The sequence below is a fragment of the Vicia villosa genome, unplaced genomic scaffold (assembly GCF_029867415.1).
Source record: "Vicia villosa cultivar HV-30 ecotype Madison, WI unplaced genomic scaffold, Vvil1.0 ctg.000011F_1_1, whole genome shotgun sequence".
NCBI lineage: Eukaryota > Viridiplantae > Streptophyta > Magnoliopsida > Fabales > Fabaceae > Vicia > Vicia villosa.
Genome location: NW_026704941.1, coordinates 516265 through 534311, shown reverse-complemented (window position 1 = coordinate 534311; position 18047 = coordinate 516265). Strand labels below are relative to the sequence as shown.

Genomic DNA, 18047 nt, shown 5'->3' with positions numbered 1-18047 from the left:
CCATAAGTCTTGCAATATAGGAATTGAAACTTAATGAAACATAACATAGAATAGTACAAACTAGAAATGCATAAACGAAATAGGACATTAAACGGAAAGTACATGTAAATTGAAAGGAAACAAATGAAACACATAATGCTCATTCATCATTCATGCCATCAATCCCTTCATCATCTTGGCCTTGGTCACCATTATCCTCTTGATTGGGTTGGTTATGGTATTGCATGCCACTGATTAGTGACGTGGGAAACATGCCACTACAAAACAATTTTTTTATTTATTTTGCATCTAGCGACGTGATATACATGTCACAAAGATAATGAAATGTAAATCACGTCACTAAACGTAATTATTTAAAAAAAAAAAGTAACCTAGCGACGTGATTCACATGTCACTACATTTGTGACATGTAAACCACTTCACTAAACAAAATTCTTTTTAATAAAAAAAACCTTAATTATTGTTATTAAAAAAGGTTTTTATTATTAATAAAGAATTATAATTAATATAATAAAATATAAAATATAATTAATAAATAATTTGAATATTAATATTAATAAAATATATTTGTTGAATAATATAATAAAATATAAAATATAAGTAATAAACAAAAGATGAATTAAAATTTATCATACATCAATTAAAATTTAATATCTTACATCCATTAAAATTAAAATTAAAATTAAAACTAAAATATAATTAATATTACATAATAATTAAGTATCTCCTGGATCAGAAAAATCATCAAGGTTTAAATCTTCATCATTATCTTGTTGATTTGCCGGTGCACCACCAACTCCAACGATTCCACCAAACATTTGATTACCGCTTCCATGAAATTGCATAAATAGCCGCATTTGCTCCTCCATCTCCGCTTGCCTCTTGGCCATTATCTCTATTTGTCTTTGTTGCCCCTCCATCTCCGCTTGCCTGTTCGTCATTGCCTCTATTTGTCGTTGTTGCTCCTCTAATTGGGTTTTTAACGCCGTCTCACGTTGCTCTGACTCGCGTCTCGCCTCACTTACCGCCAATTGTCTTATTGTTTCCATCATTTGTGGGGGCAATTGAGCTGGCGTGACGATCCTTTCCCATCTCTAACTCTTTCAACTAAATTTCTATCACCACTTCTCAAGCATCCCGCCATGCTTCCACCACCAAAAAAAAATATTATTATAAATTAATAATTTTCTAGAAAATATTTATTTTTATATATTTTTAATAATTATCAATCAAATTTATTATTTACTGATAAAAAAAACTATCAAAAATTATTATAAAAAACATTTCATTTTTTAAATATAAATACTTTTTAGTAAAAAAAAGTAACAAATAAATAACTTTTTAAAAAGAAAGTTCCTTATTAAAAAAGTAATCTTGTTTTACATAACTATAAAAAAGTAATCTTTATTAAAGAAAGTTCCAAATGTTAGTAATTTTTATACATATAATATTCTGTTTTTTATTTATAATTCTTTAAAAAAAACTTATTTTTTTAAGACATATAATATTGTGTTATATATATATATATATATATATATATATATATATATATATATATATATATATATATATATATATATATATATATATATATATATATATATATATATATATATATATATATATATATATTTTATATAATATATATGTTTTTAATAATTCTGTTTTTAAGACATATTATTTTTAAAACAGATTAATATTGTGTTAAGACATATTATTTTATATAATATATATATATATATATATATATATATATATATATATATATATATATATATATATATATATATATTAAAAACAGATTATTAAAAACTTATTTTTTTAAGACATATAATATTCTGTTTTTAATAATTCTTTAAAAAAAACTTATTTTTAATAACATTTATAATATGTTTTTAATAATATTATCTATATATAATCTGTTTTTATTAAAACTAATATTCTTTTTTCAATAATATATATATATATATATATATATATATATATATATATATATATATATATATATATATATATATATATATGATTTTAAAAATTATATATACAAATTATTTCTATTTTCCTAATAACAGATTAAATAAAAAATAAATGTATACTATATTAAATTAAAACTAATATTCTTTTTTTTCTCAATAAAATGTATATTTTATTTTAAAAATAATATATAATAGATATAACAGATTTAATAACATATTTAAAAATTATATATAACAGATTTCAATAAAATGTATACTAGATTTAATAACACATTAAAGTGTATAACAGAACAAATTATACCTACAAATACAAAAATTATACCTAATAACACATTAAATAAAATATAAACGCTAAAAATACCTCTATCTTCCTCTATTATTTCTTCAAATGTTCCTCTGGAAGCTCCTTCAAACACAAAAATAATACCTACAAGAAACAGATTTTTGTTAACAACAAAATTATAGCATAACATATTTTATAAAATGAAATAAGAAATTAAAAGGGTTCGGGGATATACCTTGTAATTGAAATGGTTAATTTGGAGAAATGAAATTGGGGAAGAGATTGGGGAAGAAGAGTTAAAGAGAAATGAAGATTGGGTTTGAGAGAAATGAAGATTGGGTTTGAGAGAGATGAAGAATGGTTAATTTGAGTAACGAAGATGTGTGTGGAACACGAAGCAAATCTGGGAAACATATAAGATACCCAGCGACATGGTAGACACGTCGCTATTTTCACACATGAAGAACACGTCGCAAAACACCAACGATCATATATTTACTGCAAAAGCTCCAAAAGTCTGCAAGTCAACGACGTGCAAATCACGTCGCTAGGTTCACACGTCCAGATCACGTCGCTACCAAGGCAACGGTCAACAAAAGCTAAATCATTGTCTGTTTGAGTCAGACAACTTTATTAGCGACGTGGACATAATGTCGCTAGTTTGAATTTCAAAATTTTCAAACTCCCCTCATTTGAAATCCACCGCCCATTTTTTTTTCAGTTAGCGACGTGTTATGCACATCGGTATTTTTTTTTAAAAAAAATAAAAACGCTGACACACACAATTGTAATGTCATCTGTAATATTTTATGAATATAATATGTAGTGACGTGATTATCACGTCGGAACAACCATAATTTTAACACGTGATAATCACGTCACTATATTAAGCAGCTGGAGAGCTTGTTTCTTGTAGTGTATGAGTTAAGAGAAATCTGCTTCGCACTGAAGCTGCGGATTTGGGTAAATTTTCAACTTCTTGATTTTTATTTATAAACTAATTTGCTTTGTAATTTGTGATTGTTAGCATTAGTTTGTGAATCACTTTAAGAATCTCTTGTACTTTTATTCAATTATAAATTGAATTATTTATTTAATCTGAACAATTCAAGATTTTTATTCTCATATGAAAAAAAATTCTACTTAAAAATATTAGTATTCTCTTGTGTCTTTATTTGTTCAATTTATTTGTTCAATTTATTGTTATATATTTATTCTTCATCATCAAGGTTTATTAGTATGATATTGTTTGTTGATTTCCATCACATTTAAGTGTCACTTAATATTTAGGTGACTCATATTCAAACGGATTGTACTTTGACTTGGTCCAAACAATTAATATCCTATAATTAATGTTAATGAGTGGATGAGTAAGTGGTGTTGGATCACATAGCTAGATGGTTTGTTTAATTAATGAATGATTCCAAGGTTAGTAATACAGAAATGTGTAATGTTTGTTTGACACCTTCCACCATGGTGATGTTTGTGAACCTCGGGAAATAAATAGTTAGCATTTAAAGCAGCAAATGCTTTGGTCTGCCCACTCTGGTCGGGTTGGATCAGATACTCAGTCCGTGTCTCCTCTTCTAATGCTGTTGCCTCAAAACCTTCACTGTTTCATCCACCCTGTCTTTATCTTTAGTTACACATTTTGGAGTTAAGGGAAGAATCACTAACTTTGTGTGTTACACCATAAAACACTTTGACATAAATACTGTTCTGCTTCTAAACATTGCCACCCACATCATCAACACTATTTTCGTACCTGTTTTCATTTTCAAATCACCCACCTAGGCTACTATAGTACTACTAGTTCATCCTTCTCTCTTCAGGTTTATATATTTTAATATATTTTAGTGTTACTAATAATTTGTGAGCGTGTATATATACATGTGACAGAGATCAGATGAAAAGTAGGTCTTCACGTGTTTGTGGGTTAAGCTGTCAAATAAATAAAAAATGAGTTTATGGGCTAATTTGAGAATTTAATTAATACTATATGTAAGGGTTTAAACATTCAATTATATCTTCTAGGATAAATTGTTTTAAGGATATCTTGAACATAGTTTGCTAGGCCATTTAAGAACTTAGCTTTTCTATTTATTTTAAAATGAGTGTTTGTTTAAAATGTTTTGTAAAAAAAAATGCACTTTCTTTATTTTTAAATTATATCGACAAAAATCAACAATTTATTTCATCAATTTATTTATTTATTTTTCAATACTATTTTTTAAATATATTCTATATTAATATCATCAATTTGTAAGAAAATGAAAAATTAAATTATATATATATATATATATATATATATATATATATATATATATATATATATATATATATATATATATATATATATATATATATATATATGAAAAAAAAGGATATGCACTGATAGTGTAAAATATTTTTACACTGTCAACCAATCACAACCATGTATCCAATTAAAACAAAATTTTAATTTAAAAAAATTAATATGACATGGCAAGTGTAAGAATTTTGATTATTTGTATGTGTAAAATTAGTTTACATTGTCATTGCATATCCCTTTTTTTCAATATATATATATATATATATATATATATATATATATATATATATATATATATATATATATATATATATATATATATATATATATATATATATATATATATATATATATAAAGTTGTCTTAATTCATAATAATTTTACAAAATTAATATCATTAACTAATTGTTAGTTTTTTACTGTAGTAATGCAAAAGGGATAATATTTTAAAATAAGTATACATAGTACTAATACTTATAGAACATAATTGAAACAGGAAAATTAATTCAACGTTAAAAAATAAAAATGACATTTAATTTGAAACATAACTTTTGTCGATATAATATTTTTTTGTTGATTTTATAGTTCTGTGATTAGAATTTCATCTTTAAAATGTGACTAATGTGACTAGGTAGAATATTGTGAGTTTGTTGATTTTAGTTTAGTGACTGAAATTTCATCTTTAAAATGTGACTAATGTGACTAGGTAGAATATTGTGAGTTTGTTGATTTTAGTTTAGTGACTGAAATTTCATCTTTAAAATGTGACTAGATAGAATATTGCGAGTTCGCGCGTTCTCACATTAAATGTCTTTGCACAACTGCATATGATTTAACATAATTTGTTTTCATATGGATAAAATAATTGTAATGTATTTAATATGAATCTTTTCAGAAACAATTATTTTAATTTACAAGAACTTGTTCATTTCCTTTTTCTCTAATATACTAGCTGAGTATATGTACAAAACATGTTTATTTATTTTATGAAGTAATATGTCAAGATGAAAGAGTATATAAATTGAAAAGGAGAGTGATAAATTTAGCCGCCTTCTGAAAAAATAATAATTATGAAGCTTCTTTATTTTAATTAATTCCATAGTCCTAATCATAACATAATTTTGATGGATGAATAATCCATAATTCTTTGCATAAAGTACCCCATTTTTTCCATGGAAGAAAAGGTAAAACATTTATTTAATAGGATAACTACAAAGTTGTGTACCGACTAAATTGTTAGTCTCTGGATTTTATACGGGCATGTTACAGTGGATCTAAGTATCTAACTTTTCCAGCAAAAAGTTAAACAAAAAGAAGGGAAATTATGACCCCAAAAATCTGGTTATGATTTTAAAATGCGAAATATTGCAAATAATTAACCCTTTAAAGAATTTTTGCTTTTCTGCTTTTAATTTAGGGGCCTCGAGTATAGTGTGGTCTAGTGATGGACCTCTATGTTCTTCATAACTTGTGTATTTTCCTTAGTTGTTTACTTGAGTTTCTTAGGACTGTCACAGTAACAAACAGACTTCCAAAAAATGGATTAAATATATTTAAAATTATAACTCCTTGATGTGTATTTGTTACAAAAATATAGAATTATCAATTATACTACTACAGTAGGAATGAAGGATCCAATAATTCATTAACCTCTGATCGCAACAGCTCACACGTTGATGATCATCTACACTACTGCTAGCTAGCTAGCTAGTCAGGTGTAGTCCAAATGTTGAATAGTTGGTTACTACTCAGGAAGTCAGAACCCTTTTTGATGCTTCATCTTTCTCTCCACACGATCCTATAATGTAAAAAACCTACATGACCGATCCACTTTCCACTAATCATGCAAATCCTGTAAATTATCTCAAATCACGTAAGAGGCAAACCAGAATAAGCCATTTCATCTATCTACGGGTAAACACTTAGAGAAGCATTAGCTGAATTGAAGACATATTTGAGAGAAAATATTTACAGAGCTTTCTAAATAAGGAAAAAGCCCATGCAAGCAAACCAAAAAAAGAATCATACAAAAAGAAACGAATTGAAACCTTGAGAGGACGTTTAGTTTCTATAGCCAACCCCAAAGTGAAACCTCTTCTCTTGCTTGTCATTAAAGGCATATTCAAGACGCAAAGGACCCAAAGGCGAATCAACACGGATGCCCAACCCGTACCCATATCCGCTTCCAGGCTTATTCCTCGCTCCAGCAGGGTCGCCTAATAAAAGAAAGAAAAAATAAATCAAAAGCCTCATAATATATGCTCATTAAGGATCAGGATAAACTATACTGCAAACATCAAAAGAAACACTACCAGTTGAGAAGTCTATTTATATATAAAATGATATTGTAGATACAGTAGTAGACATAAGCCAAGAAAGTTGGATCTTACTAGGGCCTGTTTGGATAAACAACTTATTTGGAGCTTATAGCACAAGCGCTTATTAAAATAAGCACTTATGAAAAAGCTTGTATAAGCTATTTTTCTAACAAAAGATCAAATAAATTTAAATTATTTTTATATATGTTTTAAATTATTTTCATAAGTTATCTTTGAGAACTCATAAAAATAAGCTCAAAAGTTTATGAATAATTCTATAAGCTGTTTTAATAAGCTCTTCTAAACAGTGTCACAGAACGTATGTCATAAGATAAAGCTCAAATAAGTCAATCCAAACAGACCCTTAGTATAAAAGACTCTAATCTATAAGTGTTAGATATGAAGTGTGTGCTTGGAGTTCTTGCTTGACTGCAAACATCATAAAATACTGACAAGTCTACTGATAGAACTCATGCGCATTTGAGTGATCTCTTGAATATTAATCTTCAAATCAAATAAACTAAATGAATTGTAGTTAAAAAAAGTCAAATAAAGACCTACCAGGGACAGTGGAGCCTGATCCAAGATCAGTTCCATAGTCAGAAAATATGACACCTTCTACTGGCCGTATCTGCAAATATAAACAGTAAAGGATCAGGACTTTTTTTCTTTCTGTTAGCTTTAATGAAATGCATGTGCCTGCAGGTACAAGGATATAAGCAACAGTTATTTAATCGTCAATTTATATAGGCATATGAAGAGAGGAGTCTTGGCACAACTGTTTAAATCCTTGTCATGTAACTAGAAGATTATGGGTTTGAAGGAATCAGTTTATTACCGGTGAATGGCAACACAGCCTTCAATAGATCTCAAATGGATCCTACCCTTCCCTTGACCCCATATGGTAGGAACTTTATGGTACCAGGTTGTCTTTTATCCATCTATATTATTAATTATATACATAAAGTTGACTACATGAACATTCGGTATTTTATTCTTCGATAATAAACCAACCATGGCTACTGTTATAAGTTGGCAGTAGTGTATGTATTTAGTTTTGGGCTTTGCAAATAAGGATTTTATAGGACAGGGGATTGGAGACAAATGTTTAGTAATTTGAATATTAGTCATCACATAATCTTTTACAGTGAAAATTTGGTGAATTGGGAATTGCTGACTAGAATTGAAGAATTGAGCAGTTAGTTCGTGTAATATTTATTGATCATAATGGACTTCGACTTTGGAACCGTGTCAGTTCTATATCAAATGATACAATTTTTTTTCCCAATTGCTATAATTTTACACCTTCAACAACGCTCGTCAGATTCAACTTGGCATAAATTTTCGGAAGAGTTTCTTCACAAATTTTCATCAGATTTCATGCTCAACATTATTCTGTTTTACTTTAACCCTTTCTTTGGACCTGAAATTTTTTCCTTCTGGATTATACTTTTTTTTAACACTTTCTAACTCATAACAGCTATTTCTACTAATAAGGCATCTTCTACTCTATTCTCTATCTTCTACTCCAAGAAATCACACAATTCAGTAACAAATTTCAGAAATAGTCGGGTTGAAGCAGGTACATGACTTGAAAATTAGGATTTGCGCATAAGCACACAGGAAAAGCTAACCTAATTGAACCGGAAAAGACTAAATAAAATTCAAGTACCATAGGAAAAGAAACTTCTCCGGAGCCAACAACATACGATCGACCAGAACCCACACCACCTTCTTCATAGCCTCTCACACTATTTGTTCCACCAATGGCAAAAGCTTCATAGGGAGAGAAATTGCCTACCACATGGCCCCCGGAGAGACTGGCAATGAACCAATTGAAGTCGGAAAAACATAAGATTAGGTTTTGCATTAATATAAAGCGTAAACAATGCACTGGTTACTACTTCCTTCAGGGGGTCGAATACATGTAATTCATACCTTAAATTAAAACGAGCAGGACCAATCTCAATACCCTTCCTAGCCCGTGCATTCAACCTAGTGAAGGATAACCAATCAGACAAAACAGGAAGCCCCTGTTCCATGTTTAGGACAAACTGCAAAACCAAGCAAGTAATGATCAAAAACATTTACATTTAAATTGAAGAACTGCATTCAGTTCATAACGAACCATAGAAGACCCGTGTTCACCAGAACCAGTGTAAACAGTCTCAACTTTAGCAAGCAATGTATCATCATGGTTATTGCCACTACAAGGAAAAACTGACAGAAGTTAGGAACAGCATAAGGTCATCATAAGCATACTATCCAAAACAAGTAACATGTAGCATTTCCTTAGATTACAACCTTGCAGTAAGAGGACTGTTGTAAGTATCTCTAATGATAGGATTACCATTGTTGTCACATCCGGCGCGCTGAAATGATAGAGATAATTGATATAAGTTAAAAAAAATCAGTAGCATTAATAAACATAGAAGCAAGGGGGGCCTGGATACTGTAGTTTATGGCAGGAATAACCTCACTAGTGAATACACGATTTAACTACACTAGAAAAAAACTAAATTTGCAAGAGGTATTGATAGAGGTAGCTTGGAAAAACTAAAATTAGAAATAAAAATGTTACAGCTTAACACATAATATAACATCCACCAAAGCAGTTTAATGAAGCACCTGGAAAATCAATCCGGCTGTTCCACTCCACTTTGGCCTAATGGGTCGACCCAACTCTATGCCACCTGTGATGCGGCCAATGGTCAGGTTACTGCTACCATCCTGATTACCATGAACAATTGTTCCGGGCGTTCTTGAATTCTAAATTAAATTGATTAAATATCAGCAAACACAATGCTTATCTTTCTATCATCAAAAGCAGGTTTAACAAATAAACCTTTAGATATTACCTGAATCATTATTGTTCCAGATGTTCGCTTATCATCTCCTTGGATCCAAGGGTCAGTGTAGTTTGCACGAACAATTAAGTCAACCTGGCCCCTCTCTAAGGAAATATTGAGTTTCTGATTTCTCCCAAAAACATTCCTATGAGAATACGCAAAGCTGCAACGGGAACAAAATGTTGTTGAGTGGATCAAACATGAGTAAGCCAGTGGTAGTTGGACCATTAGGCATAAGCAATATGTAATATGAACATTTAGTAAAGCAAAAACAGCTTTATTTTGTTTCATTGACAAATAAACTGGGTCGTAGAGTGTGATTTACAACACATTATAGCAAAAGCATGCAGACCTGTACACTGTACAGGACAAGTAGTTAAGCCATGATACAATTTTTTATTTCTTATGTTGTTTGGTTATCAATACATCAGACTTGTGCATATTTTTAAGAAGCATACATGAATGATAAAATAATCTAGAGTTTGCTAAAATCCCCAAAATACTATCAAACAATTGTTTTTCACTATAAAACACAAATGTAAATTTAACATCTGTAAGTTCTCCAAATGTTATTTTATAATTAAATTAAATTGTTGTCATACTAATTTTTTTAATGTGATCGATCATTTTATTTTTTTTGGAAATAAGAAACTTTTATTAGCCAAAAAACAGTTCAAATATAGCGATCTAAGGATCCAGCTCCTTGAGGACTAAAGGAAAAAACCAACCAAACCCAACCTAAGGCATCATCAAGATGCTTACATGTTTCCTAAGCATAGGGTTGTTCTAGGTCCTAAAAACAATGTTATCTATGATGTTTTGGCAAACATTAGTTCTAATTATGTCTTTACCAAAACAGATACTATTTCTATGACTCCACAGACCATATATTATTTCAGCAATGGCACATTTGAAAATGCTTGCCCTCCAACCTTTTCCTTTGCTTTGGCCAATTATCCAATCCAACTCTTCATGCCATCCTTTAGGAATGTGAGAAATCTGCAGCCAGATCAAGATCTCCTGCCAATAACTTCTAGTCACAGTACACTAAAAAAAAGGTGTTGTACAGATTCTTTCTCTTGACACAGACAACAATCATCATCGTCCAGCAGGGAGAATCTACACAGCCTATCTTTAGTCGCCAGTCTGCCATGGCAGGCCATCCACAGAGTGCAGAGGGCCATAGGCCTTGCATAGTTACTGTAAAAAATCATTTTCCAGCCTACCTCTTGGTCAAGCTCTTTTAGGGCTTGATAGATCTTTTGACTGAAACTTTTGCTGCTGCATAAATTTGGGCCAGTTTGGTAACTGAGCAACTCTTTCTCTTTGCTTCAAAATAGCCCTAAGGATCCATGAACAGGAGTTCCTTATAGGCACCTCCATTATGTTTTCCCCCTTGCTAAAGTAGCAGTGGATCCACTTGATCCACATACTGTCACTCTTGCTACAAAGGTTCCATAACATCTTTATTAATGTGACTCTGTTCCACTCCTCTATTGAAATTAAGCTAAGGCCTCCTTGGTTTTTGGGAGAACACACCTTTTTCCACAAGATGGGGGATTTCTTAGTGATATTTCCAGAATCTGTCCAAAGAAACGAGCGACAAACAGCATCATTTATGGTAATAACTCGCTTAGGAATGGGAATCGCTTGCATCCAAAAGTTCATTGTCAAAAACAGGACACATTTGATCAGCTGAGTTCTTCCTGCAAAGCCGAGAAGCTTTGAGCTCCAGTGGTGAATTCTGGCAACAATTTTTTCCGCAAGGATCATGCAATTCCCCACTGAGAGCTTCTTGCTCAAAAGAGGTATTCCTAAATATCTGAAGGGAAGGGGTCCTTCAGAGAAACCAGTCACAGCTTTGATGTTATCGATCATTTTTAGTTGCATTTAATATTTATCGTGTTAATTTTTATATTTTATAAATTAAACCAAAATCTTAAGACTTAGTAAACTATCATGGAGACATTTGTTTCAAGATCCATGTCCTGAGAAGTCCTAGAAAAGGTCAATAGTTCCCACTATATAAATGTATTATGATATACTGATATATTCCTTTGTTGGTTTGGTTTTTTCTTCACTCTAGATAGTTGTAAATCACCAATGCTTCCTTCTTTCTTCCCATTCTGTTCTGGTGCTCTTCTTTCATCAACTGCTGGTGTTGAGGGGCTGTTGTGGCATTTATGGTGTTGTCCGTGCAGCATCTACAAGCTCAGTAGCACCAACAGGTGTGTCCAGTGTCCAACATGACACCGACACGTGTGATTACATTCGGTTAATTCATTTTCTTAAAATATTACCGATCAGAAACCCAAACAAGAATATTAGAAAAAGTTTGACAGAAAGAGAAGGAGCTGTGGATGCCGCTGTCAGTCACCAGATTTCTAATTAGACAGTGGTGGTACTTGCCGGTGTAACCTAAGTACAGCCAAGAGATTTGATAAGAGATAAGGATTTCATCGGGAAGGGGTGGAAAGTGAGGATGGAGAGAAAAGAAGGGATAACTTTGACTTTGACTCTTGTGAGTGCGTTTATCAATTGCCCTGTCTTGTCTTTACTGAACTAATTTTGTCCCATCACTATTTTTCCAGTCAAACACAGAATAACAATTTTGGCGTGCTGTCTAGTCATATATTTTTAATTGAATTAAATAAACCAATAGGTAAAGAGCTGATAAACTGATATGATAAAGTTAGTATCATATAAAATCTTCATATGGCTCAGCTTTATCAGATGTAAAATTGTGTACAGGAGGCAGTGTGCTTACAGCTATAAGGGGCATATGTAATATTTAACAATGAAATGAATAAACACTTTATGGCACTAGCAGTATATGGAGCCAGCAGCAGAGGTAAATAGCCCTTAAAACGGTTTTAATTGAAGGAAAGTAACTTTGGCTATTTGATGAAAGAGAGTATAGAATGCCTTAAAAGACAAAGCATTAACTTCACCCACCACTCGTCAAGAAAATAAGCTTACCTTCCAATGAGTCCTCTGAGTGGACCACTTGTAATCCTGCAAATGTATAGGGCTATAGTTAGATCATACAGTAACCAAAAAAAAAAATTGTGCTTATTTCCCTTTGGTTTGTTTACACTTAAAAATATGAAGGGATGGTTGTCTTTCTGAAATTTAAAGTAAGGAGGATTACAATAACTTCCAGATTTGCTGTGGAAGGGGAATTTTTAATAAGTAAATGAGGACAAGATAATTTGCATATTTACTAAATTTAAGCATTATTTAAGAATGCTCTAGACTCGCATCACTTACCCACTTGATATCCCACCACCAGCAGAAAATCCTCCACTAGGACGTTCCACCACATTCATCACTAAGTCAACCTTCCCCGTATCTATAACACAACAAAATATATACTTTAGAGAGTACCATTGATCCAATAGAGGAAAACAAAAACAAAAGTAGAAAATATGGTGTCCATTCTTTGAGAATAATATATAAGCCCTTACAGGATAGCAATAACACTAGCAGAGCTAATAAGAAAATATTTGGCCCCACTCGAGGAACACTAACTTATTTAAGCCCTGTTCCGCACTAGTAAACTCCACAAAAGCAAGCTACTTACATTTTCAAATAGTGAATAATCTCAATGTTTCATTTTCTTCTTTTGCTTTGGCCTTGTATTTTCGACAGCTACAGTTTTAAAGTTTCTTTCCAAAATAGCATGAACAACTCTGCTTTTTTTTTTCCTTTATGATTCTTCTCCACAAACATTCATGAAAAGAGTATATAATAGAATTTTACTATAACACTGAATTTTAAAACAGAAGCTTTTGTAGAGGTTGAAATAAGCTTCAACATTTTTATTTTTCATAAACTCTCTCATTTAACTTCATCTATAAACCCTTAAACTTATGAAAACATTTGAGTAAGTGAAGAATAACTAGTTACTTAAATTGAAATGGTCCCATAAGCTATAAGGTAATCAAGCTGTACCAAAGTAACTTTTGACAGGAGTTAGGAAGATAAAATGCTGAACAAAGATGCTAAACTTATTTAAGCCCCGATAAGAAATTGCATTACATCTTGGCAAGTGTAGTTAACAGTTAACACTTAGACTGACTGTGTTTCTTTGTTACAATTATTCACCTTAAATTAAAGCCCATTTTCTGTCTGTATAATTACCTGCCGGTTGGGGAATAATGCTAACATCTTCCATGATCCCCATTGTTAATACAGTTTCTACATCTCTTTTTCCTTGATGCATGCTGTAGACCTGAAAATACAATTGCAGATGATACCAAAAATCCTTCAGTGACTATGCAAAATCAAGGTGTGTTTCATAAAAGAGAGAATAAAGAAATATCCTATACTTTTCTATTGATGAACTATATCAATTGCCATCATGTTGGCAACAACCAAATTTGATAAAAATAACATCACAAATTCACAATCAGTTTTAAAACTTAAATTAGATAAATATGGAATAATCAAAGTATTGGCTTGATTTGCAGTTTTGCGCACGAATTAAATGTATATCAGTTCATTAAATTTCCAAAAGCTAGGTAGTAACAGACTATGAACAATTATTGTTGGAATATCCAGGGCTCTGTCAAGAAACTACCTGCCCCTTCTTGGTTGTAATTTGCCGAAGTATTGTTTCAGGTTTTGTCTTCCCAACAGTAGTCTCACCACTAAATATAAAATCAAATTAGTAAAGAAAATTTATCCACAAAAATATATAACAAAACATTATGGGTATATTTGTGTGCACCAGTGTATTTATGTGTGTGTATCAAAATTGAAAGAAGGTCCTTACGTCTTCCTGTCAAGAAACCGTATGGAAATATTATTGACCTCGGCCTCTGAAACTTGTAATCTTAGGATACCCCCGGATAGAATCTCAACAGCTGATACCTAATGTAGGGATCAAGGCCGGGGGAAAAGAAAAAATGGTCAACTACCAATGAAAACTAGTTAGATGATATTTCCTGTTGCTAAGACTACTTAAAACATGAAAAATTAACCTGAACTCTAAATTCACACCTATCACAAAACAGGACTATATTTTGAAGTTCGAACAGAATTTAAGAGGATTTTACCATGGCAAAAAGACCACGCTCCATATACCAGTTATTAATAGAAGATATAGCCTCATCCAAACGCCTCAAATTGATAACTTTCCCTGGACAACTTAACACGTAAGTTTGCAAACCACAAATGATATACTACATGAGAAAAATATCCACGACTACAATTGCACAGTTATGGAAAAAGAGGAATAAATTACCATGTCCATTTCGAAAAGAGTTCTCTAAAAACTTGGCTGGAATAACATTAGCTCCTTCACATACCAATCCTTGGAACTCTTGATTTGGTTCTACCTTATACCACAAGAAACCAGTACTCACATAATATATCCAAGTACCATCATAAACAAAATTCAATGTACATTCAAACATGCAACACTATAACACTAATTTCCAATTCAAATCTACTGAAATTCAATTCAAATATCCTCATAAAACGGTTATCTAAATTTCAATTATACCTGAAATAGCAATCGAATACCATCAATTAACAAATTTGATTTCGTTCTACCTTATACCACGAGAAACGAGTACTCAAATAACTATCCAAATATCATCACTACCAAATTCAATTCAATGCACATTTAAACATGCAACACTAGAACACTAAATTTCAATTCAAATCTTTTAAAATTCAACTCAAATATCCTCATGAAACAGTTATATACACTTCAATTATACCTGAAATACCAATCGAATACCATCACGCGTATCAACTGCAACCGGAACGCATGAACAAAAGTATCCACTATTGATGATCCGATGAACATCATCTTGCACCTCGCGAACCGTGAGAGCCGAATTAGGTCGACAGGCTTTGAGAGCCTGAGCTGCTTCCGCTTCCAGGTCCTTCCTCTCGAGTTCTTCGCCGTCCTTGTTTCGAACCAACACTTCACTGATCAAAACTCTCTCTTCATTCTGTCGAGTTTTCAACTGAGTCTCCTCCGCCGCAGAAAGAGACAGGCCTTTTCTCTCGTCGGTGAGTGATAATGTCGCCGAACATAGAGAATGCGATTTCCGGAACACTGACCGGGTTAACTCGGTGGAGTGAGTTCTGAACGAGTGAATGAGTTGAGAAAACGAGTTAGTTGCGTTGGTGAAGTGAGAATGTGCGGTTTTGAAAGGAGTGTTTAGGGGTTTGGAAGGGAGAGGGATTTTGATGGAAGAAGAAACGAAACGGATGTCGTCGTTTCGAGGCATTGTGGTGGAATTTATGCGTCGTTTTGCATATGCAGAATTTGAATGTGGAGAGAGTGATGTGCGGTGGTTGCCTTTGCAGCGGTTGAAGCTGCTTCGTTAACCGCTCACGCCTCTCTGATTCTCCGACGAGGTTTTTCAGTGTTAAGACGGAGGTGGGCCTGTTATTCTACTGGGCTTTGATTATAGCCCATATCTGTGTAGATGTCGACACCCTCACTGACACTCCAAAATTTTCAACCTTCTAAAATTTTCAACCAATTTAAAAGGAAATTTCTTTAGGCTATGTTTGGAAGTTTGGAGGGAAGGGGAGGGGAAGGCTTTCAAAAATAAAATTTTAAAAAAATATAGAAAAATATTTGACATTTTTTGAAAAAATGAATTTGTTTAGAATGATAAAAGAGTTATTATCATTACTAAATTTTTAATTTTCAAAATAGTATAACAACCTAAAAGATATTTGGAAAATTTATGTAAGCCCTTCAAAACCCTCCAAAACCCTCCAAAACCCTCCTTCAATACAATTTTTGAGTTCCCCCATTTTATAGGATTTTTGATGTTATGAATAAACTCAAACCCTCCAAAACCCTCCTACCCAAAATCTTTTTATCCTTTTCCCTTAATTCCTTCTATTTTCCAAAGTCCTCCCCTTCCTTCCCCTCCAAACTCCCAAACATAGCCTTAGAGAATTTCTTTGGAGACCTTATGTGGGGAGAACCTCCAGCGAAAAATTAAAAATACTTTTATTTCAGTTTTTCAAAATTTTCTCAGAATTCGAAAATGCATTTCTGAAAACATCAAATAGAAGGTGTTTTCAGAGATGCATTTCTAAAAAAACACCCATTTTTTAAAGTTTCGGAAATACACTTCCGAAAAAATGCATACTTTGTAAACTGTTGAGACAGCAGAACTTTGCAACGATTTTAGAGAGATTTCCTCTTAGTCAAGGCCCATATCATCATCACAACACAACTTTGCAACGATTTTAGAGAGATTTCCTCTTAGTCAAGGCCCATATCATCATCACCAGTCATTCACAACATTAAATGCTCTTACTTTTCAATATAAATGTTAATATATTTATCTCTAAAACGTGGTTAAACCTTTTGTAAAGCAACCCAACTTCCCATTGAATGGATATTCTTGTCCTATGCTGAGTTTTGTACTACATTTTGTACACTTAAGCAGACAATGTCAACATCAATTCATCTCTAACTCTAACATCGGCGACTGGGACAATTAATGCCTTTTGTCCTTTTGCCTCTTATGCCAACCAACTACTTTCTCTAGTCATGTTGCGCATATCAGAAAAATAGAGTCATCCTTGTCAATCTATTTTCATGCTAAGCTTACTACTATGGCGATGCAAACACATCCCATGTATCGTTGAACAAATAAAACAAACCATCCTAAGTTTTTTTTCCAGATTTTTCCAGAATTTATAAATGCATCTCCGAAAACACATTTTTCACAGCCAAACGCGCACGATTTCGGAAATACATTTCCGAAGTGGTGTTTTTGGAAATGTATTTCCGAAATCATCTTTTTTTAGGTAAAAAAAGGTGTTTCGAAAATGCATTTCCGAAATAAAGGGGCATTCTGGAAAATTCGCCGCGGGTGACCAAGAAGAGTAGGGGATCTATAAAGAATTTCTCTTTCTTTATGTACCTCTTAACCTTCTTAAGGGTTTGACAAAAAAAAAATTTAAGTCCCGAATTCGGAGAGCATCTCCAAACGCACAACAATTCATATTTTTTAGGTTTTTTCAAAGATACATCATCGAAACATTTTTTTTTAAAATCAAGGGTGTTTCGGAGATGCATCTCTGAATAATTTTTTTTTTAAGTTTTGAATTTTTCGAAGATGCATCTCTGAATTATTGTATATACATTAAACCCCTCATTTTGTCTCTTTTCAAACTCAAACACTCAAATATCCAAAACCCCTTAAATATCTATTTTCAACAACTCTCAACTGATTTCTACTCATTCCAACAAATTACAACTCATCTCAACTCCTACTGTTTACAGATTTTAACAACTTTCAAAACTCCAAATTTGAATAAG

The 18047-nt window shown here is 32.0% G+C and overlaps 1 protein-coding gene across 2 annotated transcripts; it reads right to left on the bottom strand.

Moving 5' to 3' along the window:
- Window positions 1-5833: 5833 nt before the first annotated feature.
- Window positions 5834-16176, bottom strand: LOC131621835 (outer envelope protein 80, chloroplastic-like). Of its 2 annotated transcripts, none has more exons than XM_058892877.1 (17): window positions 15466-16176; window positions 14985-15078; window positions 14797-14879; window positions 14514-14611; window positions 14319-14388; window positions 13880-13970; window positions 13007-13088; window positions 12716-12751; window positions 9746-9899; window positions 9516-9656; window positions 9192-9259; window positions 9016-9094; window positions 8826-8941; window positions 8560-8707; window positions 7449-7518; window positions 6618-6785; window positions 5834-6432 (listed from the first exon to the last, which is right to left on the bottom strand). In XM_058892877.1, the coding sequence occupies exons 1-16, from the start codon at window positions 15982-15984 to the stop codon at window positions 6631-6633; spliced, it is 2004 nt and encodes a 667-aa protein (XP_058748860.1). In that variant the 5' UTR covers window positions 15985-16176; the 3' UTR covers window positions 5834-6432; window positions 6618-6630. The 2 variants fall into 2 exon arrangements, with proteins under 2 accessions (XP_058748860.1, XP_058748859.1); XM_058892876.1 differs by having other exon boundaries at window positions 5840-6421; window positions 15466-16175.
- Between the last annotated feature and the right edge of the window lie 1871 nt (window positions 16177-18047).